At 38.3% G+C, this 20,005-nt stretch overlaps 3 protein-coding genes across 4 annotated transcripts; 1 reads left to right on the forward strand and 2 right to left on the reverse strand.

Moving 5' to 3' along the window:
• Positions 1-653: 653 nt before the first annotated feature.
• Positions 654-2,551, reverse strand: ppp1r3da (protein phosphatase 1, regulatory subunit 3Da). The gene is made up of 2 exons (XM_084099649.1): positions 2,382-2,551; positions 654-2,107 (listed from the first exon to the last, which is right to left on the reverse strand). Exon 2 carries the CDS (start codon positions 2,050-2,052, stop codon positions 1,147-1,149), a length of 906 nt encoding a protein of 301 aa, XP_083955775.1. The 5' UTR covers positions 2,053-2,107; positions 2,382-2,551; the 3' UTR covers positions 654-1,146.
• Positions 2,552-3,258: 707 nt separating this feature from the next.
• On the forward strand, positions 3,259-9,858 carry fam217ba (family with sequence similarity 217 member Ba). 2 transcript variants are annotated; one of them, XR_014604128.1, is made up of 6 exons: positions 3,259-3,644; positions 3,782-3,974; positions 4,063-4,168; positions 4,259-4,323; positions 6,247-7,876; positions 8,775-9,858. XR_014604128.1 is itself a non-coding variant. In XM_084098917.1 (5 exons), exons 2-5 carry the CDS (start codon positions 3,868-3,870, stop codon positions 7,595-7,597), a joined length of 1,629 nt encoding a protein of 542 aa, XP_083955043.1. In that variant the 5' UTR covers positions 3,259-3,644; positions 3,782-3,867; the 3' UTR covers positions 7,598-8,088. The 2 variants fall into 2 exon arrangements, 1 of the variants encoding a protein (XP_083955043.1); XM_084098917.1 differs by lacking the exon at positions 8,775-9,858 and having other exon boundaries at positions 6,247-8,088.
• Positions 9,859-9,998: 140 nt separating this feature from the next.
• Positions 9,999-17,000, reverse strand: ttll9 (tubulin tyrosine ligase-like family, member 9). The gene is made up of 14 exons (XM_084098918.1): positions 16,901-17,000; positions 16,683-16,732; positions 15,856-15,948; positions 15,667-15,778; positions 15,362-15,547; positions 15,214-15,282; positions 14,429-14,519; positions 14,082-14,122; positions 11,863-11,950; positions 11,692-11,750; positions 11,414-11,610; positions 11,190-11,303; positions 10,968-11,089; positions 9,999-10,200 (listed from the first exon to the last, which is right to left on the reverse strand). The coding sequence occupies exons 1-14, from the start codon at positions 16,913-16,915 to the stop codon at positions 10,130-10,132; spliced, it is 1,308 nt and encodes a 435-aa protein (XP_083955044.1). The 5' UTR covers positions 16,916-17,000; the 3' UTR covers positions 9,999-10,129.
• Between the last annotated feature and the right edge of the window lie 3,005 nt (positions 17,001-20,005).

A 20,005-nucleotide genomic window follows, 5' to 3' on the forward strand; every position in this document is an offset into this window, starting at 1 on the left:
CTAAATACTATGGTATTTAGCACATTTTAGGTTTGAAACCTTTTTTTATAAACCTTTTTTTAAAATAAATATCAGTAGTTTTAAAGCTGTTGAGATCATTGAAAAACTTTTGTCCATCAATTTATATATTTTCAAATATCAGGGTGGCACAACTGCAAACATGGCTCTTTTATTATAAATTGACAAGGTAATAACAGTAAAGATGATAATGCATTATCCAGAGGAGCTCTACTGATCTTGTGGCGGAGTAAAAAGGTTTGTAGATCTCTCTCAAATTCTGGTAAAACTGCTAATTTCAAGTATGTGTGTAGGTTGGCACACTTTCAATGTCAGGTGGTACAACTACAGTATATACAAACAACTATTTCATTTGGTTGTATCGCCTAAAATAAAACATCACATAAATTAATTTGAACATTTTGAAATGTTAACAACTGAAACTTGTTTAACACATTTTTCATGACTCAAAAATATGCATTACATCAGTTTTTAAAAGATTGTTAAAAAAAAACCCACCTTTTTTAAGCTTTATTTGTCAATGACCCAAATGTCAATTATTGTAAATTAGTTTGTTTTTATGAACTGAATGTTGGTGGCAGCAACAAACTGAAGTTACAATAATAATTTAAAAAAACACACTTAAAAGCACAATATTGTGTCTAAATATGGCTTTATTGGATGTTAAAGGACAACGTGATAAGAGAATCACTGAATATTTTTTAACCATTTCTTTAAAACAAGTGGTATTCCCCATCTCCACTGAACACATCCTTATAATTTATTCCATCAACATCTGTGTTTACAATATACACAAGTAGGCTACTATGAAAATGTACCACATAGTGACAATAAAATCCTTACACAAACAAATGCAAATCTGAAATGTAAAAAAATATATATAGTAAAGGCACTTTTTGCATCTATATTGCATTAATAAAGTCATCATACAGTAATACTCTCAGTGTTACAGTCCAGTTAGTTAAAAATCTCATATTTCAAAATATTATTCTCAAAGGAAAAGTGCTATGGCAAGACCTCCAGAAGCTCAGCTATGTATATCACATGGTGAAAATGCTGGTGGTTGCAAGTAGAATGAAAAAGTGAAAACAGTGCTCTAAAAAAAGTTCCATCTAACTTTCAGTGTCCTCAGATAAAGTGTATCATGCTGTCTTCACATTCCTTTGGCACAGGCAGGTTGTAACTCTGACAGGTTAATTTGTAATTCTGCCCACCATTGTTATCCCAAAACTGAGTCCCCATTACTTTATAACAGACCGCAAACTCCAGCACAGCCCCAGGGTGAAGGATGAATGGAGGAACGGGAAGATGAAATCGAAACGTGTCACAGCAGGGCCCATTTGAAACAGATTTGCTTGCAACCCAGTAAGCCTTGGTTTCTGAGCAACTCTTCCAGTTTGTAAAGGAATAGCGAACACTCACTTCCTTCTCAAACGCCAAATTCACAACTTGAACGATCCCTATAATGCCCGGCTCATAGCACAAAACCCGCTCTAGACATACTTGCTGAGAACACAGACGCTCCGTGAAGTTTGAGCATTCGCCTGGCTGGACAGAGAACATGGGTTTCAAATATGGTAGGGATATCTCCATCCTCTTACTCGAGGTCAGCTCAGAATTCATTAACAGTCGGAAGAGAACATGCTCTGGGACAAATGGGTCCTCGCCGCTTTTGAAAACCTTGACATTTTCCAGGTCCAAACCCAAGGAGTCCACAAATCGGACGCTGGCTCTGCGACTAAGCTTCCTTCTCTCTGATGGAGATGGAAGGGACTGAGTCCGCCTCTGGATGATGGATTTGGTTGGGGGTTCACATGATAGGCTGCGGCCTACAGTTTGCCTTGGAGTCGTTCTCGGGCTAGGTGGACGAATTTTAACTGGCCTCCTTCCACTGTCTGTTTTTGAGTGGGACATGCCCTGGGAAATCGGTGTTGAACTTTGTTTTGAGCAACCTGATACAGTGGTAGAAAATAGGTCAGCATTCATCTCTTCGAGGGGTGTGTCTTTATGGCGACATCCCAAAGACCAGGCCATGTTTATTAGAAATAGTTCCCTTCCAGTGCACCTTGCACAGATAACTTAGAGAGACCTGAAAATGAGAAATATTCTAGGTTATAAATACTTATTAAATATTCGAGGAAGTTCAAAGAAGCACGTCTGGCATAATACTGTGCAGCTGTGAAAACATGCAGGCTTGCTTACTATAGTTGCTTTAATCTCAGCTCACTTTTATCCAATATACATTTAATATTTTTTAAAATGGTACAGTGTCAGTGCAAACGTATATAGTCAATGACTTGCTTTGGCTCTGTATAAAAATTCATAAAAAGAAGAAGTTCAAATTCGTGTTTTCATTATCTCACCAGTAAAATCCGACGTGTTTGGGTTTACGACGCATCTGAAGATACTCCGACGCTATTTTGATAAACCAAGCGTTCATAATGTGGAGGAGCTTTACACAAACTTTGTGCAAAGGTGAAGTATACTACGTGATTTCACTCACATACGATGATGCATTTCATGCAAACTGCGCAAAGCTGGTAGGGGTGTGACGTCAAATGCAGGGGGCGTGGCAACTGCGTCAGCTGTACTCGGGAAATGCTGTGGGTTGCCATGTCCGCCGATTATAACCTGCTTTTGGCTTTTTTAAGTCCCCATGAATCAAAATTGAAGCTTTTTGGCTTTTAGTATGAATATGTTAGTCTTACTGTTATCTATAAGCTAGTGTGCTCCAAAACAATGACAAATGTATATTTAGAAGACATAAATAGGCTAGGTAAACGCGGTGAATGAGAGACTACATTAAATATATATTTGTGTGTTCTCATTTGCTCAAATAACAAAAGAAAAACTCCACAATAGTTTTTTCATAACTTTAAAAAAGAGTAATAAAATAAAATAAAATAAAAGCTGTATTAGAAACACCCTCACAGCAGCATTAACTATTTTATTTTTTTATTTTTTTATTTTTTTTGTAATTTGAAGCAAAGGTAATATAATAATAAATATAGTGTTAAAATGTACATAAATTTAAAAAATGAAATGAAATTATGAAAAACTTTGCAGGATTTATGAAGCTGATGACGTTAAACACGTCATCACAAGGGTCCATTAAAGACGGAATGATAAATACCACAATATTCCATAAAAAATGGAAATGAGTTATGGTTTTGATGTATTTAGACCCAGTCAGAAATAAACAGGGCTACTTTTTTTATTATTTTTTGCGAGTAGTTTTTTTTCTTTTCTTTTTTTTTCTCAGACCAGGATGTTTACCGTTGATCTGGCAACACTGCTGGTCATTTTAATAAAACGGTGATTCTTGCGAATTTACACAACCACAATAGCATGCCCCTTGATACATGCACCTACGCGTATTTTGTTTTTTTGCCGTGTTTTATGAGTAACCGTAACAGGCAGCGGTGAAATTATCCCGCTCCTCGTATTTCAGTTATAAACTTCATTTCCCATCATGCCAGTCGTAGGATCACGACGACAACGATGCTTGAACATACAAAGCAGCAGGTAAACAAGTCTGATCGAGCTGTAGTGATGCACAGTAACGGCGATTTCAACGCGTTTCGCTCAATGAAAGATGATGAGAATTTCATAAACAAGATGCAAAGGTGATTATTGCCCTGTTAAAAATTAGTTTGTTCGACCCAGTTTAATGGATTGATCTAATTCTTGGCAAACTGGAAAATATAAGCTGTGACGCTGTTATTTCGCTTCATATCTGCAATGATGCTCTTCTGTCGCACAGTGCGTGTATGCGCTCACAAATGGGACATTTTGGGGCACAGCTGAGAGCTTGGAAACTGCGACTGTTCACTTCATAGTGTTGATGCGATGGGTCCCATCCTGCAGGAACGAACTGCGTCTGCGACACTGAAGAAGGTGCCAGACAAGGAGAAGGTTAGAATGAAAAATGCAGAAAACACTGGGATTGTTGCCAGGTAAGTTTGATTAGAGCAATTTATTAAAATCAAACATAAATAAATAAATAAATATATATTTCACTAAGAATATGTGCTTTATTTGCAGCAATAATAAGAGAGGAGGATACGTCAACCAGAATAAGAAACCTCTCAAAAAAACAGTGTCCTTGCATCCAGGCCAGGAGAAGGATCCTCTGCCAAAAGCCGAAATTGTAAGTTACATATTATGCAACATTAAGATTTATCAAACGTATTTATTTCTGTTTGCAGCATTCTGAATATGTTTTCATGATCTTCCACAGGTCCAAAATGGCATTAAACCAAAGAAAGCTAAGAGTCCAACTGGCAGCACTTGCAAGTTGCGTGGGTGAGTTTTACTTAGCATATGGAATTTATTATATAGATAACAATGAATAGTATTAAAATAAAACAAATGGATATTTCACTGCAGAATGCTCTGATTAACTGATCAGGATCAAGTGCTGTGCGATAAATATTAGGGCTGGGTATTGACACAGAATTCACAAATCAGTTCGGTACATTACTATAATATTAAAGGTTCAAATTAACAACAGAGTCAAAACTATTAAATTAAATTGCTATTTTATTTTTAGGTATAATAAGCAACACACTGGTAAAAACTGAGTTGTTTACAAACACGCACCCTTAAAGGTGCATTGTGTAATATTTTGGAGGATCTGTTGACAGAAATGGAATATCATATACATAACTATGTTTTCAGTGTTGTATAAAGACCTTTACATATGAACCGTTATGTTTTTATTGCCTCAAAACGAGCCCTTTCTATCTACATACACCGCGACACTGAAATAGCCATTTTGCGGCGACATGTTTCTTCTATAGCCCTAAACGGACAAACTACTACATAGCGCGTTTCGTCACTGTTGTTCTTCTTACAAAGAAGCTAGCTAAAGTTAGTGAATAAAACACTGACACAAAGATGAACAAGAAACAATAATATTCGCAATAACATATCGTTTTACTGAATAATTAAGTAAACATAATTTCTTAATTTATGTTTGTAAAGAAACCTCATTGCTTACTCTGCTGTCTCAGACGACAACATCTTTTCCTGTCGGCCACCGCAACTTCTGTTGGTTGCAATTCGTAACCTCACCACTAGATGCCGCTAAAAATCACACACTGCACCTTTAAATGATGTTTCTACTGAAATATAACCAATATTAACAACAAATAATGGCTTTCCTGAGGTAAACGTAAAGTTATGTGATATATTGTTTACAAGCTGTTTTTAACGTCTTTTGGCAGTTGAAACACTCATTGAGAGATTTTACTGAAAGTTGTACCTTTTCTTTCAACATACTTTCTAATGTTCATTCATTTTTATTTGGTGTTATAACAAGCAGTAAAGAGGAAGCGATGATAAGCTAAATTACTTTTAAAGGTAATGCATTACAATATTGTGTTACTCCCTAAAAAAGTAACTAATTCCGTTACTTAGTTACTTTTTATGGAAAGTAATGCTTTGCGTTTCTTTTCGCGTTACTTTTTCTAACCTGGGTTTGCTTGTTTGTTTTACAAATGAAGGTCAGCAGCAAAGACATTGTTTAAAATACAGTGAGATTAAATACATAAAGTACATCATTTAAAATAGTTATTGCAGGTTTGCGTAATATTCTGAGTTTGCATTTGACTGTTTTTATTCATTTTGTGGAATACTGAATCTTTTTGTGCAAAGGAGATGAGTAAATGCCTGCTCACATTTAGTCTAGAACTACAATCAATAACCATCATGTTTACACTTACTCCCGATTTCTCTCAACATACGGACAGGAGAGCTGTCAGTCAATAAATGGGAAAACAATATAACTTGAATTACTTACTTGAGTAACTATTTTGAAAAAGTAACTAAAAACGATATTTTGTTGTTAATTTAAAAGAAATGCATTACTTCACTAGTTACATGAAAAAAAGTAATCTGATTACGTAACTCATGTTTCTTGTAATGCGTTACCTCCACCTCTGATGATAAGTTCACGTGCCACTTGAGTACATAAACAGTATTTATTTTTATTTTTATGAATTGATAGGATTGGAATATCAAAAATAACAAATCACCAAGCTTATTGTTTGGGAGGCACACTGCAGATAATGAAATTTGATTCATGCATCATCGGAAAACAGTACATACTAAAAGATCATTCTTGGGATTTAAGAATCATTTTCATTTCATTGACGTAGAAAAATGAATATTGTCAACCCAGCCCTAATAAATTAATAAAATATCTCACTTTAACTATTTCTGTAGCACACAGGGAGAATCAGACATGAGGCCTTCACGTCCCAAACTGTCATGTCCCGAGCGTGGACAGGAGAGGCAGAAAATTCAGCTGGAGCCTCAGTGCTGTAGAGAGATGGAACTGAGCCACGTGGCCTTGGAGAAGAGCCGTCGTGCTCTCTCGCTTCCCTTGGCTCCTCAGCCAGTGCTGCAGCATTTCACCCTGAAGGATCACGTCCCTGATCTGGAGTCACTCCGCCTTTTGGAGCACCAGGAGGACGACACGGACAGCGCCAGTGACCTGTCTGACTCCGAGAGGCTCCCAGTGCTGCCTTCTCCCTGCACTCCTCCTCAGCTTAACCTCCGTGCAGAGGTGATCACCTCCATGGACCTGCATCCCCACATCCCTGGACCCAGGTCGTTGGAGGACGATGATGTCAGCTACAGCTACCCAGACTTCCTGCCACCTCCATTCAATACCTGGAGCCTGAGGCAGCTCGCCATCTTCCTCAACACGGAGGGTAAGAGGGCTCCCCGGCCAAAACCCGTAGGGCAGCTAGAGAAGTATCTGGAGCGCCTCCTCCAGCTGGAGTGGCACCAGATACAAACCATTCAGGCTGAGAGTGGGCAGCACGTCGTGCCCATCATCCGACCAAAAGCTCAGGCCACCAGTGTCCTAGCAAACAGCAACCGGACCAGGCCTCACACTGCTCCTCCGACACGCCTCAGCTCTCCGCAAAGCTTTCGGCAGGGTCAGCGGGGCTTCTTTTCTTCAATGAGCAGCCCATCATCCACCCAGCTTTCTCGCGTAGTTTGCCCTCACTGCCATATCCGTTACCCACTCTGCAACGGCACTTGCTCATCGTATGCCTACCAGCGCCATTCCCGCCTCAGTCCCCTTTTAGAGCGCAAAGCTCCTCCAGCCAACTCCCAAAAGAGAAGCAGCAGTGAAAGCCGGGCCTCCACCTCCGAAAACCGCACCACATCGAAAAACCAACACCCGGTCAGTCCTCAAGCACCAAAGGCTCAGCAGAACCACCTGCAGGCCATGGGTAACGTGCGCAGGGCATCTCATGAACTTAACTCGAATGTCAAATCCCATTCTTTGGTCAAGAAAGGAAAGACTGTGAGGTCAAATGAGGCAGAGAAACAGAAAGTTTCACCTGGAGCGAAAAGTGAAGGGGTTGATAGGCGAGTTCCTGCCGCTATAAAGCGGGAAGGTGGTGGTCCAGGGAAAAAAATGGTTAAGGATTGTCCAAGAACAGGTGAAGCACGATTAAGATCTGGCACTAAAAGAATGGTCGCCGACAACTGCGATGCAAAAGTGCCATCAGCTACCAAGACTAATGGCAAAGTGAAAAATTCTCAGTACGCCAAATAGTTAGTGCTCCTTTCACGCCTATTTTAAGTTGCCTCAAAAACATTTCCATTTCGCATATTGTAAAGAAGAGCTAATTAAACAATTGTAATATCACTGCAGTTAAAAGTAGTTATACGTAGAAAGGATAAAGGTGCGGTCAGATTAGCAAAATTTGGTAGGAAAAAGGTCCATTGTCTATTGACAGTAGTGTTGTCAAAAGTACCGACTTCGGTACCAAGTCGGTACTGAAATTTAAAAAATTTGACTATACCGGCATTTCCCTCTAGCATTTTGAGCGCTGTTGAACGAATTCTTAAAGGATTAGTTTACCTCAAAATGAAAATTTCCTGACAATTTACTCACCCCAATGCCATCCAAGATGTTCATGTCTTTCTTTCTTCAGTGGAAAAGAAATTAATTTTTTTGAGGAAAACATTTCAGGATTTTTCTCCACACAATGGACTTCAATTGCAACCAAGATGTTGAAGTCCAAATCAATGCAGTTTCAAAGGGCTTTGAAATGCTTCAAAGGGCTCTGCACAATCACAGCTGAGGAATAGGGTCTTATCTAGCGAAACAATCGGTCATTTTCTAAAAATAAAATAAAAATGTATATACTTTTTAACCACAATTGTTCGTCTAGTGCTGGTCTGCGACGCGCCACGCATTACGTCATCACGTTGGAAAGGTCACGCTTCACGTCATCTATCTAAGTTATTTGTCTGTGCACTCAAAAAAGTAGGGAAGTGCGAAAAATTCCATCTCATTTTCTCCTCCAACTTCAAAATTGTCCGACATCTTTGTTTTAATATATTATTATTATTATTTATTTTTTTCGTGACCTTTCCAACTTGATGACGTAATGCGTGGCGCGTCGCAGACCAGCACAAGACGAACAATTGTGGTTAAAAAGTATATACATTTTTATATTTTTTTTTAGAAAATGACCGATTGTTTTCCTAGATAAGACCCTATTCCTCAGCTGTGATCGTGCAGAGCCCTTTGAAGCACTTCAAAGCCCTTTGAAACTGCATTGATTTTGACTTCAACATCTTGGTTGCCATTGAATTCCATTGTGTGGAGAAAAAGCCTGAAATGTTTTCCTCAAAAAATTTTCTTTTCCACTGAAGAAAGAAAGACATGAACATCTTGGATGGCATTGGGGTGAGTAAATTGTCAGGAAATTTTCCATTTTGAGGTGAACTAATCCTTTAAACACCTCTGATTGGCCATTGTGTTCACGCACTCAACATAACTTTCAAATTAAGGAGCTTTCTCTTGGTCATTGATAACTTGAACCCGTTTGGCCAGTAAATGTGACCGCACCCTTAAAAATGTATCCTTCTCTTTAGAAATCATGCCTTTTCATCATTTTAGTATATTTCAATGTGCATTCCTTCAAGATATATTTATTTTATCTGCTTAAGTACATAAAAGCAGGTTATCTTTGCTTACTGTACGCACAAATCCTCTATAAAATGAAATTAACGTAGTTAAATCCAGTGTGCATGTACAGTACATATCTCTTATTTGAGGGAGGTACGACTAAGAATGTCAGTGTGTGGCATTTTGTGTAGTGAGCACTACTGGTCAAAGAATGTATATTTTTGAGATGAATAATGAATGTTTTGTAACGACTGTATTTTTGTAAAGTGCTATTTACAAGGACTTCTTTTCTTGTTATTTATTAAATGTATGTTTATTATAATGGTTTGAATTTTTAGTTAAATAAGAATGTTTTGTGTAATGCATTATTTATCTTTGAATGTTTTGGAAGATATTAGCCTTTCAGTGAGTTAGATGTAGTTGAATTGTGATGTTAGGATTGATGATGGTGGTTTTGTGGTGCGGTTTGTGTTGATGGAGACGGAACTATTAAGATAATAGGGTCAAGGTTATCTATGTTTGTTTACTTCTTGAGAACTTTTCAGGTGATCACATTGAACTTCATGTTCTCTAAATATAGCATGTTTTGTTTATTTTTTTAAGGAACAATGATGGTAGAGGTTTTGTAGTTTTATATGTGTAATGCATATGACTTGAAAGTTGGTACAGGTTGAGGCCGTACAGTACGTAGTACCACATTTCCATACTTGATGTACTGTATGTAGCACCATTTCATTTTGGATGTCATGTACTGTAAAGTTCCCTTATCAGGCAAAAAAAAAAAAAAAACACATACACAACATTGTCAGATTGTGCTTTTATTTTGCTGAGACTTGTTGGTAGAGTTGAATGCAGCTATTTTTAGAGATACAAAATAAACCATTTTCATTACATCATCAGAGCCTCTGTCTACAGTATTTATTTGAATGCAGAGATTGATACCATCATTGAAATTTCATTAAACTCGGTATTAAAACGGTAAACAATGACAGACATTGTAATTTTCAGCAAATAAATGAAAATGTTCAGTGGCTTTGCCATCTCTTCTGGGTATTTAAATGCTCATATTTACACTCATCTGAATCCTTAGATGAATATTATAAGCATTGTAGGTATTTGTGGGATGTCATGCATAATTTGTCACACTGATTAGATGTAATCTGCATATCATGCTCTCTTCTGTCCTGGGAAAGGCTTTAGAAGCTGTTGAAGCTGTTTCTGGCGATCATTCACACAGCCTGTAAAAACAAAATGAGCAAAAAGCATTTGTACTTATTGCAGGAGTACTTATAGTAAATGCTGTATGTGATGTGATGCTTTCCACAAGTAGGTGTTTCATTATTTGTTTAAACAATAAAGATGCAAATCCCATGTTCATAAGAGAGAAAACGTAGATGTTTAACAGCATATAGCATGAAGAGTAGTAGTAATATGTTATTTGCAACCCTGTTACCAATGACATCTTTTTAAACAACATTAATATTTTGTAGACGGTACCAGATTTTGGTAAAATAAAGCTCAATTAATAGAATTCCTGAGCTCCTGAATGTTTTTAACATTAAAGGGATAGTTAATAAAAAAATAAAAAATGTCTGCATTTATTTCCCGTCATGTCATTACAAACCTGAACACAAAAGAACATATGATGGTAACCAAACAGTTTTGGTGATCATCGACTTCCATTGTATATACAAAATATGTTCCACAGAAGACTACAGTCATACAGTTTTGGAACAACCTGAAGGTGAGACAATGATGACAGAATTTCATTTTTGGTGCAACTAATGCTTTGACCAACCACTTATTGGAGACTTTAAAGCGCTATTTGATACCCTATTTTTAGAAAGTATCATGCATGCATTGTTAATGAATATACTTCTTGTTGAACTGGATGTAATTCACAAATGCCTAAGAGTGTGTCTAAAAAGCTCAACTATGGACAGAAACAGGCTCATTGAGTGCACTATAGGCCAAGATCTCCAATTAGGCAGTAAAAGACACTAACCAAGGTGTGTATTTGCCACGAGGCAAGAACAACCCATGGCCTCTAGACCGACATCGGTGTAGACAGGTCCATCGTTCCACATTAGGTCAAATCCGCCAACCCTCTTCTCCTTGCCTGTCAGACTAAGCATAATAGAATGTTTTGGACAACAATGTCAACATAGACAATCCTCCACTCTCTTCCATGTAATTTTATGTCAGTTTGTAAAATGTCAAATCGTACCGGCCCTCCATGTCTACAATGTGCAAGGTGTCCTCCAGCAGTCTGTATTTTAGCTCATAGTCCTCCTGACTGCTGGCTGTGAGGGAGGGTGAAGCGTTCACTTCAATCAGCCACCTGCATGATGGCAAACTGCTGTCATTTTTTTTGTTTTTAGCAATGCAAGGTATTCTTACATTCATACAGTTCTGATAAGCAACATGAAGTCCAAAATAAAGCATTCTCACGGCTTTAAATCCTGGTCCAGTAGTATGTCATATCCGTACAACTCAAAACAGTGTTTGTCATTGATGATGGTCTTCTGAACACTAAGCAAGCTGCGAATAAATATGTTGTCAATTTCTTTAAACAGAGTCTGCACTGTCTCGAAACCATGCTTAGCAGTCAGATAACAGCGCAGCTGTTGCATCTGCCACTTACAACCCTAGGAGAGAGTAAAAGTCAGCAATTACTGCTTTTTAATAAAGTATATTTTAATGAACATAATAGTGTACTTTCAACATACCTTCTCAGGATCATAATCAGGAGCAGTTTTTTGCACTGCAACATTGGTGAGATGAACGTCTGTGTACATCAAGGTTAAAGGTGATAAACAAGCGAATTCCACGTCTGTTTATGTATGATGGGGCGTAAAATAAAAGTAGAGTGTAGTTCAGAAATATGTAGCAAAGGATACACTGATCATCTATGCTGTTGAGAGAGAACCTGGTGTTGGAAAATCGAGCAAACCCATCACGATACAGCCAGGCCTTCAATGGAATATACTGCCAAAAACAAAATTACATTCATTATATTGCCTGTCTTGTTTTAAAAATGCAACATTCATTTGTGTGTCAACAGTGATGTAAAGTCAACAACAACAAAAAAAAGTCCAGCTATGTCGTAATTAATTACGTAATAACTATATGACAACCAGGACATCGTACTTGGAGCTGTTCACATCCTTATAGTTATTTACACTCACCTTAAGGATTATTAGGAACACCTGTTCAATTTCTCATTAATGCAATTATCTAATCAACCAATCACATGGCAGTTGCTTCAATGCATTTAGGGGTGTGGTCCTGGTCAAGACAATCTCCTGAACTCCAAACTGAATGTCAGAATGGGAAAGAAAGGTGATTTAAGCAATTTTGAGCGTGGCATGGTTGTTGGTGCCAGACGGGCCGGTCTGAGTATTTCACAATCTGCTCAGTTACTGGGATTTTCACGCACAACCATTTCTACGGTTTACAAAGAATGGTGTGAAAAGGGAAAAACATCCAGTATGCGGCAGTCCTGTGGGCGAAAATGCCTTGTTGATGCTAGAGGTCAGAGGAGAATGGGCCGGCTGATTCAAGCTGATAGAAGAGCAACTTTGACTGAAATAACCACTCGTTACAACCGAGGTATGCAGCAAAGCATTTGTGAAGCCACAACACGCATAACCTTGAGGCGGATGGGCTACAACAGCAGAAGACCCCACCGGGTACCACTCATCTCCACTACAAATAGGAAAAAGAGGCTACAATTTGCACGAGCTCACCAAAATTGGACAGTTGAAGACTGGAAAAATGTTGCCTGGTCTGATGAGTGTCGATTTCTGTTGAGACATTCAGATGGTAGAGTCAGAATTTGGCGTAAACAGAATGAGAACATGGATCCATCATGCCTTGTTACCACTGTGCAGGCTGGTGGTGGTGGTGTAATGGTGTGGGGGATGTTTTCTTGGCACACTTTAGGCCCCTTAGTGCCAATTGGGCATCGTTTAAATGCCACGGCCTACCTGAGCATTGTTTCTGACCATGTCCATCCCTTTATGACCACCATGTACCCATCCTCTGATGGCTACTTCCAGCAGGATAATGCACCATGTCACAAAGCTCGAATCATTTCAAATTGGTTTCTTGAACATGACAATGAGTTCACTGTACTAAAATGGCCCCCACAGTCACCAGATCTCAACCCAATAGAGCATCTTTGGGATGTGGTGGAACGGGAGTTTCGTGCCCTGGATGTGCATCCCACAAATCTCCATCAACTGCAAGATGCTATCCTATCAATATGGGCCAACATTTCTAAAGAATGCTTTCACCACCTTGTTGAATCAATGCCACGTAGAATTAAGGCAGTTCTGAAGGCGAAAGGGGGTCAAACACAGTATTAGTATGGTGTTCCTAATAATCCTTTAGGTGAGTGTAGTTTATATGGCAACACTGGAATGCCCAAAATGAATCTGTGTAATTTAAGTAAATAACAATCAAAAATCACAATACAATAAGTAACAATTTATGTTATAATAATGCATTAATTATGCATTTGCAAACTTATAGCCTAGATTTTTAATGGGACATCAGGTACGCTGAAAAAAAAAATTTGGTGTAAAAATAAATTTGGTGTAGAAACTCAGCTTTTTACAAGTCGGAATCTCATAATTGCGGTAATTTCAACATTGTGTGAATGCACCTTAAAAGGATAGTCTTCATTTACTCACCCTCAAGTTGTTCCAAACCTGTATGAATTTCTTTTAGCATAAAATATAAGATATTTTTAAGAATATGGTTAACCAAACAGTTAATGGGCCCCATTGACTTCCATAGTATGGGGGAAGAAATACAATGGAAGTCAATGGGGTCCATCAACTGTGTGGTTACAGACATTCTTCAAAATATCTTCTTTTGTGTTCAACAGAAGAAAGAAATTCATACAGGTTTGGAACAACTTGAGGGTGAGTAAATGATGACAGAATTTAAATTTTTCGGTGAACTATCCCTTAAATTTCATGTGCAATTGCAAAAATAACGAATTTTTTAAACATGTTTCTCACTGCAGCAGAAGAAAGTACTTTATCAACAAAAAATTAGCACTGTGCATATTTATGAAATAAAAATTGCAATAAAAAAAACGCTCACTTACTGATGTTACGAGCACATAGACTCTCAAGTCAAATTTTCTGCCTGGTGGTAGAGGTAAAATACGTTCAGCAATTATAATAATAAAGGTTCAAATAAATCAAATAAAGACATTAAAGTACTGAAGCAAAAGGCCAATTCACACTGCACTGACAGATGCCGACATATGCGGACAGTCACCAGATGACAGTACGACATTCCATGACTCAATAAGCATGGATTCAACGATCAATCGGTGAAAACAAGCTCTGACAGAGGACAACAGGGGTAACAGACTGATCCGACAAAAGTGTCATCTGTCTGCATCTGTCGGTGCAGTGTGAATTGGCCTTAAAAATGTATTAGATGTACCAGCTATGAGGTAGGGATTCTCAATGTAGCGCTGAGAGACATAGCTCTCAACTTGAGCCTCATCTCTCTGTTCTTCAGAGCGGGTCCCATCCTAAAACCAACAGCAGCACCGTTACACAACATAGAGGTTTGGGATGACACTAATGAAAGAATTTACATGTTTGGGAAAATGTAAGATTTAAAGTCGGCATGAAATCAAATTTGACAAATCTTCTTTTTATATGTAACATTGTAGTGTTTATTATAAATGATTTATCTGTGCACTTCATTATTTTTTTAAAATTCATGTACCCTTATAATCTTTAATCAAATACATTACCCTTCCCTCCCCCCTCGAAACGACCTCTCTTCTCTTTCGGTCACGTTCCATGGCGAAAGGGTGCGGCCAGAGCCGATGAGGGTGCGGCCAGAGCCGATGAGGGTGCGGCTATCGGTGTTTGTCTCGTTTCGCGGGAGGCTCATATAAATATGGGCTGATTCCTGCCTGAAAATTTTGCTGCTCATCCTCGTTCTCGTCGCCGGGCAACGGTGGGGGAGTCCGGTGGAGAGAAATCCTCCACAACTGAATGTAAACTGGCATTCAAATCTGCCTCCATTTTGTTTGCAACGCCCAACGTCCAACGATCCAATCAATTCCCGAAGGACGAAATCAAGCCCCGCCCTACATTTTTTTCTAATTTCAGAAGCCGTTTCACTCGGATATACGTCACAACAAGGAAAAAATGACAATCTCAACTTCCGTTTCATGCCGACTTTAAGATTCGGTGCTGTCAAATTTGTATTACCTTCCTCCAATCTATGATATCTTTGAGTTTCCGAAAGAGAAAAATCCCTTTCCCTTGTGATCGTGCCACCTGTGATGGGAAGTTATTGTAACAATGGATGACCTGTTGATGATCAGTTTGGTAGTATCGTACTGCTACAAACACTCACAGGCTTCATGATCCAGGTGCTCCCTGGGCTTCTCTTAAACTCTTCCACAAATATGTGATACTCACTGGGCAGCTCAAACGTCCGTGGGAAAAAGTCACATTTGGCTGCCTCTAAACGCCCAGCCTCCCGTTCTAAATTTTTTCTATACCTCTTCAGGTTTTTTACCATCAGGTTCTTACGAGTCAGCTAAAGAAAAAATATAAAGAAATCATGATTATTTTCTGTTCACCTTCATTCGATTGTAATATACACAATATTCTGCAGGTCAGTACATGTATTACACAACGTAATTTCATAATACTGACCTCGTAGTGGTTGCGAAAGTGACATATCCGCACGTGTTCCTCCATGTACGAGTGATCGAAGTTTTCTCTCAGCCATCCAACATCACACCAGTTAAAGTCCCAATCGCCTTCTCTGTATGGGGAGACATGAATGCATGATGCAAAGATGATACTGTACGAAAACACACACAGTAAAAGCTCAGCACTTACTCTTTCACCTCTACCCAGCCTGGTCTCTGGTTTAGGACATCCTGAATGGTGTTGGTCAGGCCACATCTGTACCGTATACAACTCCTTACCTCCCTGAAAATGAACCACAATGGATTATTCAACTACCTTTTATTCATACACATGTACATACCTACACACAGACAACAGTTTGAACTTCAGAGAAAATATTAAACACTTTTTTTTTAAATGCAGTTTGCACAAGCATCTCCACTAAAAGATTAGGCTAAGTAAGAATTTTTTAATGTTTTTGAAAAAAAGCCTCTTATGCTCATCAAGATTGCATTTATTTAGTCCAAAATACAGTAATATTGTCAAATTTTATTACAATTTAAAATAAATGTTATCTGTTTGAATATGTTTTAAAATGTAATTTATTACAGGGATAGGTCACCCAAAATGATGACAAATTTTTAATTTTTGGGTGAACTATCCCTTTAATGCAAAGCTGAATTTTCAGCATCATTACTCCAGTCTTCAGTGTCACGTGCAGAAATCAGTCTAATATGCTGATTTGATGCACAATAAATATTTCTTATTATTGCCAATGTTGAAATCAGTTCTGGTTTCTGTGCTGATTCATATTTTTGTTGAAACCGTGATACATTTTTAGGATTCTTTGAACGGCATTTGTTTGCAATGTAAAACTTTTGTAACATTATAAATGTATTTGCTGCCACTATCATTTTCTTTAAGAAAATAAAATCGCACTGAACTCAAACTGTAGAGCGGTAGTGTAAAGTATGCCTATCTAGACACTTAAATTAATGAATGACATTGTATTAGAAAGCAAAAGCTAACAGACTTACCCTTCCTTTTTCCTCTGGGAACTGTAGGCACCTTTATGTCCAGCTGTCTGCTGTTTAAAGTAAGTTTTTATTTTACAGCAAACCTTATTAGAGCTGGAGGAGCGTCAGTTTTGTAATGCAGAGCTAATTTTAAAGAAAGTGTGCAGAAATGGTTCTTGTATAGCACACAATTTCACGTGATTCAGTATATATTTTTGTTTCAAACGTCACCGGCTTACCTTATTCTTGGACATGTCAGAAACTAACCATCGCTTAACAGCGGAACGTAAGCAAGCGTGAGACTAGAACTGTAGTCCATGTGTTGTCATAGGAACCACCGCGGACCAATCGCCTCGCAGTATTCCGCAGTGACGTTCTGAGGGGGAATCACTCAAGACATGTCGGCGCGTCCGCCATCTTGGAACGGTTTGCTTATCGTTACTCAATGATAAGCATCAATGATGCCACAACGTTGTGCAGCTTCTGGTTGTGAAATCAAAGACAGATTTAAATTCCCGAAGAAATGGTTTAACCTTTTACATGTGAGAATGTGTTGGTTTTTGTTTTTATTTGTATCAACTCAATATTACATGTTTTTACATTTACTATTGTAACTTGTAATGTTGTTAGCCTTCATCTTGTTGTATTGTGTTAGTTTAGCAAAATCATCTGCTGAAGTCGACTGCAGATATTCATACATTATCTGCAATCGACTATGCGTCTAACTACGGTTGCAAACCATAGACATATAAAATAAATATATTATGATGTTGCAGGCTTTGATCGTTCCAATATGGCGGACTGCATAGCCGCCAATGACGCATACATTATAAATGGAACAACCCCTCTGATATGTCCCTATACAAATCTCACAAATATTACAGATCTTGAATTTGCTTTTGGAATAAGCAAGATAGGCTAAATGAGTTCAATGAGACAAATTAATGAAGTTAGAAATTCATTTTATGATGCTGGAAATGTTTGCGCCTTGGTGTAAACATCATGAATGTACACTAGGGGGCAGCATCATTTTAATAAAATTATCCACAAGGAAACACAATCTTCACGTGCACAGAAGCATGAAGCTTAGAAATGTGTCTAAACAAACGTAATCTGACAACTCTTTCTTTTCAACCAGCATATTTTATTTATTTTTTTGCTTAATATCTGACACAAATAATAACATGTTGAGCAGAATAAAAGCAGCAGTTAGATGATTTTTCATGTGCTTCGTTAAATATAAAGCTGTTTTACTCACTATCAAATAAATTATTAAAGATGGTCTTAACCGATGTACAGCACATGCAGATTGATATTTAAACGTTTTTTATTTTCATTTAATCTGAATTTAACATTCGGATATGATTAAATAAAACGCCATTGTTTGATAAAGAACTAGCCAGGTTAACTGATTACCTTAAAAGTCAATAGATGTTGCCATCCATTCATACTGCTGTTGCCTGCAGACTGTGTGATTTCGGCAATCCTATAAGATCTTTACAAATCACTGTACGACATGGATCTAATAAACTTTGGTACGACATGTACCTGTACGATGATGACACCATTGTATTGTAAGCTACAATGCAAGTTAGTATCTGAATAAAACGTCATTAGCAGCATGCGCTTGTTATAAACAAATAGAGCAAGATGAATCGCACTTTGGCAGTTGTGGTTTTAATGTGCACTGAAAAAAGAGGAGAATATAGACTAGGGAAAAGAGGCCAACTTGGCATGGCAAATTTTGCAAATGGAGCTTGAAGTAAGTAGTTTTAAGTTTTAGCTTAATGTTGCGTTAATCACCATTAGACACACTGTGAGATGATCATGCTAAATTTCTGACACTGTCAGAAAATTATCGTAGGCTATCTTTGGTCGCAAGACTGAACGGCCGTCTCTCACTGTAGGACCACTGTTTAGGAGCCACGACCACAGAAATCACCACGATTGGTCATCTTTCGTCTGGGACAGCCCAAAGTCATACCGGGCATTAGCCCTAGCACTTTTGTCTGACTAGCGGATGCGATGAGACATGTTTTCATGTTTGTTAATATAATGTTCAATATAAATCCTATTCTGTGTTTAATTGTTAGATATTGTTTTACTTACTTACTTACTTATATTAAAATGTTTAACTTTAAATAATTTTAAGCCTTCTTTCAGCCACTTGGAAGTTTACTGAGGCCACCTAGAGGGCCCTGACCCTCTGCATAACATCCTAGGCCCATTATTTGTGTTTGGTTTTGGAGTTTTTGGTCAAACGACGCTTGACTTTGGTGGGCACTGACTTTATGTGAGTGTGCAAGTGGTTGTTAAGTGAGTTGACCAAGACAGGACATGTTGACCGTGGTAGAATGATAATGTTCCGCAGCTGTGTGATTCGACCTCTCAGTTCATAAATTCTGGCATCAAAACACTCCTTCTCCAAATGGACAATTATCTATAAAAACCAATCTGCCATCTCTTCAAAGCAAAGTAAATCTCAGGGGATGAAATGCACTTCATCCATGGATCAGCAGAACCCTTTACACATAGAGAAAGGATTACCTATGAATCCAGCCATGCCGACTGCCTGGGCTAGAACGTTTTTATCCTTCATCTCTCCTTGGGAGATGTGAGAAGCAAACACAAAGTGTGGTGAAAAACCTCCGTGTTCTGTGGCGCTGGTCCAGAGTCCTCAGCCCAGAGCTTCTCTAAGCATGGTTGGATTCTAAGTGGAATGTTGGCGTGGAGGGTAATTGCCTCTGAGTGGGACAGTATCGTTACAGCCAGGATATGGCGTGCAGTCTTTATCCTGACAGCTCAGCCCCAAATAGGGAAAGATCCCAGTAGGGATGAACTTCTTATGCTGTCCTGTCCAGGTTTGAGGTTGTGGTTCTGGTGCTCTGGTCAGGGAAAATGTGGGGGAAAACAACCTGCATGTCCTCAAGAGCTCGGTAAGGAACAATTTATAGCTTAGGAATATTGATTCAACCTCTAAATGCTCCTATGAAGAGCTGTGACAGATTTTTCCATTACTAAAGTGTTATCAAAATGCTAAGACATGGCTCCAGACTCTGGTATGTGTGGTCAAAACCCTCTAACCAAACATAATGCAGTTTGACTCTCTGCCTTAGCGGTTGGAATGGACATCTTCAGGTTTGGAGCCAGCCTCTCTCCTTGAGACAGCCGTCCAAACACTTGCCAACTAATAATCAAAAAGAACTGATAAGCAGAACCTTTCAACGGGTCTTATGAGCATGAAAGTACAACTTGAACTTTTATATTATAGTATACAAACTAGTCATTGTTTGATTATTATTTTTTTTATTTTTTTGAATAACGCACTGTTGACCTATAAAAGA

Source organism: Abramis brama (genome assembly GCF_963993115.1).
Source record: "Abramis brama genome assembly, chromosome: 22".
Taxonomy (NCBI): domain Eukaryota; kingdom Metazoa; phylum Chordata; class Actinopteri; order Cypriniformes; family Leuciscidae; genus Abramis; species Abramis brama.

What these genes read in the sequence shown, in the direction of transcription:
- ttll9 (XM_084098918.1), bottom strand. An exon ending in ACTTTCGCAACCACTACGAG is followed by an intron (nt 15,548 to 15,666) that starts GTCAGTATTATG and finishes TTTTTTCTTTAG; the next exon opens with CTGACTCGTAAGAACCTGAT. An exon ending in CTGATTATGATCCTGAGAAG is followed by an intron (nt 11,611 to 11,691) that starts GTATGTTGAAAG and finishes ACTCTCTCCTAG; the next exon opens with GGTTGTAAGTGGCAGATGCA.
- ppp1r3da (XM_084099649.1), bottom strand. Translation starts at nt 2,052, where the DNA reads ATGGCCTGGTCTTTGGGATGTCGCCATAAAGACACACCCCTCGAAGAG.
- fam217ba (XM_084098917.1), top strand. Translation starts at nt 3,868, where the DNA reads ATGGGTCCCATCCTGCAGGAACGAACTGCGTCTGCGACACTGAAGAAG. An exon ending in AACACTGGGATTGTTGCCAG is followed by an intron (nt 3,975 to 4,062) that starts GTAAGTTTGATT and finishes CTTTATTTGCAG; the next exon opens with CAATAATAAGAGAGGAGGAT. An exon ending in CTCTGCCAAAAGCCGAAATT is followed by an intron (nt 4,169 to 4,258) that starts GTAAGTTACATA and finishes GATCTTCCACAG; the next exon opens with GTCCAAAATGGCATTAAACC.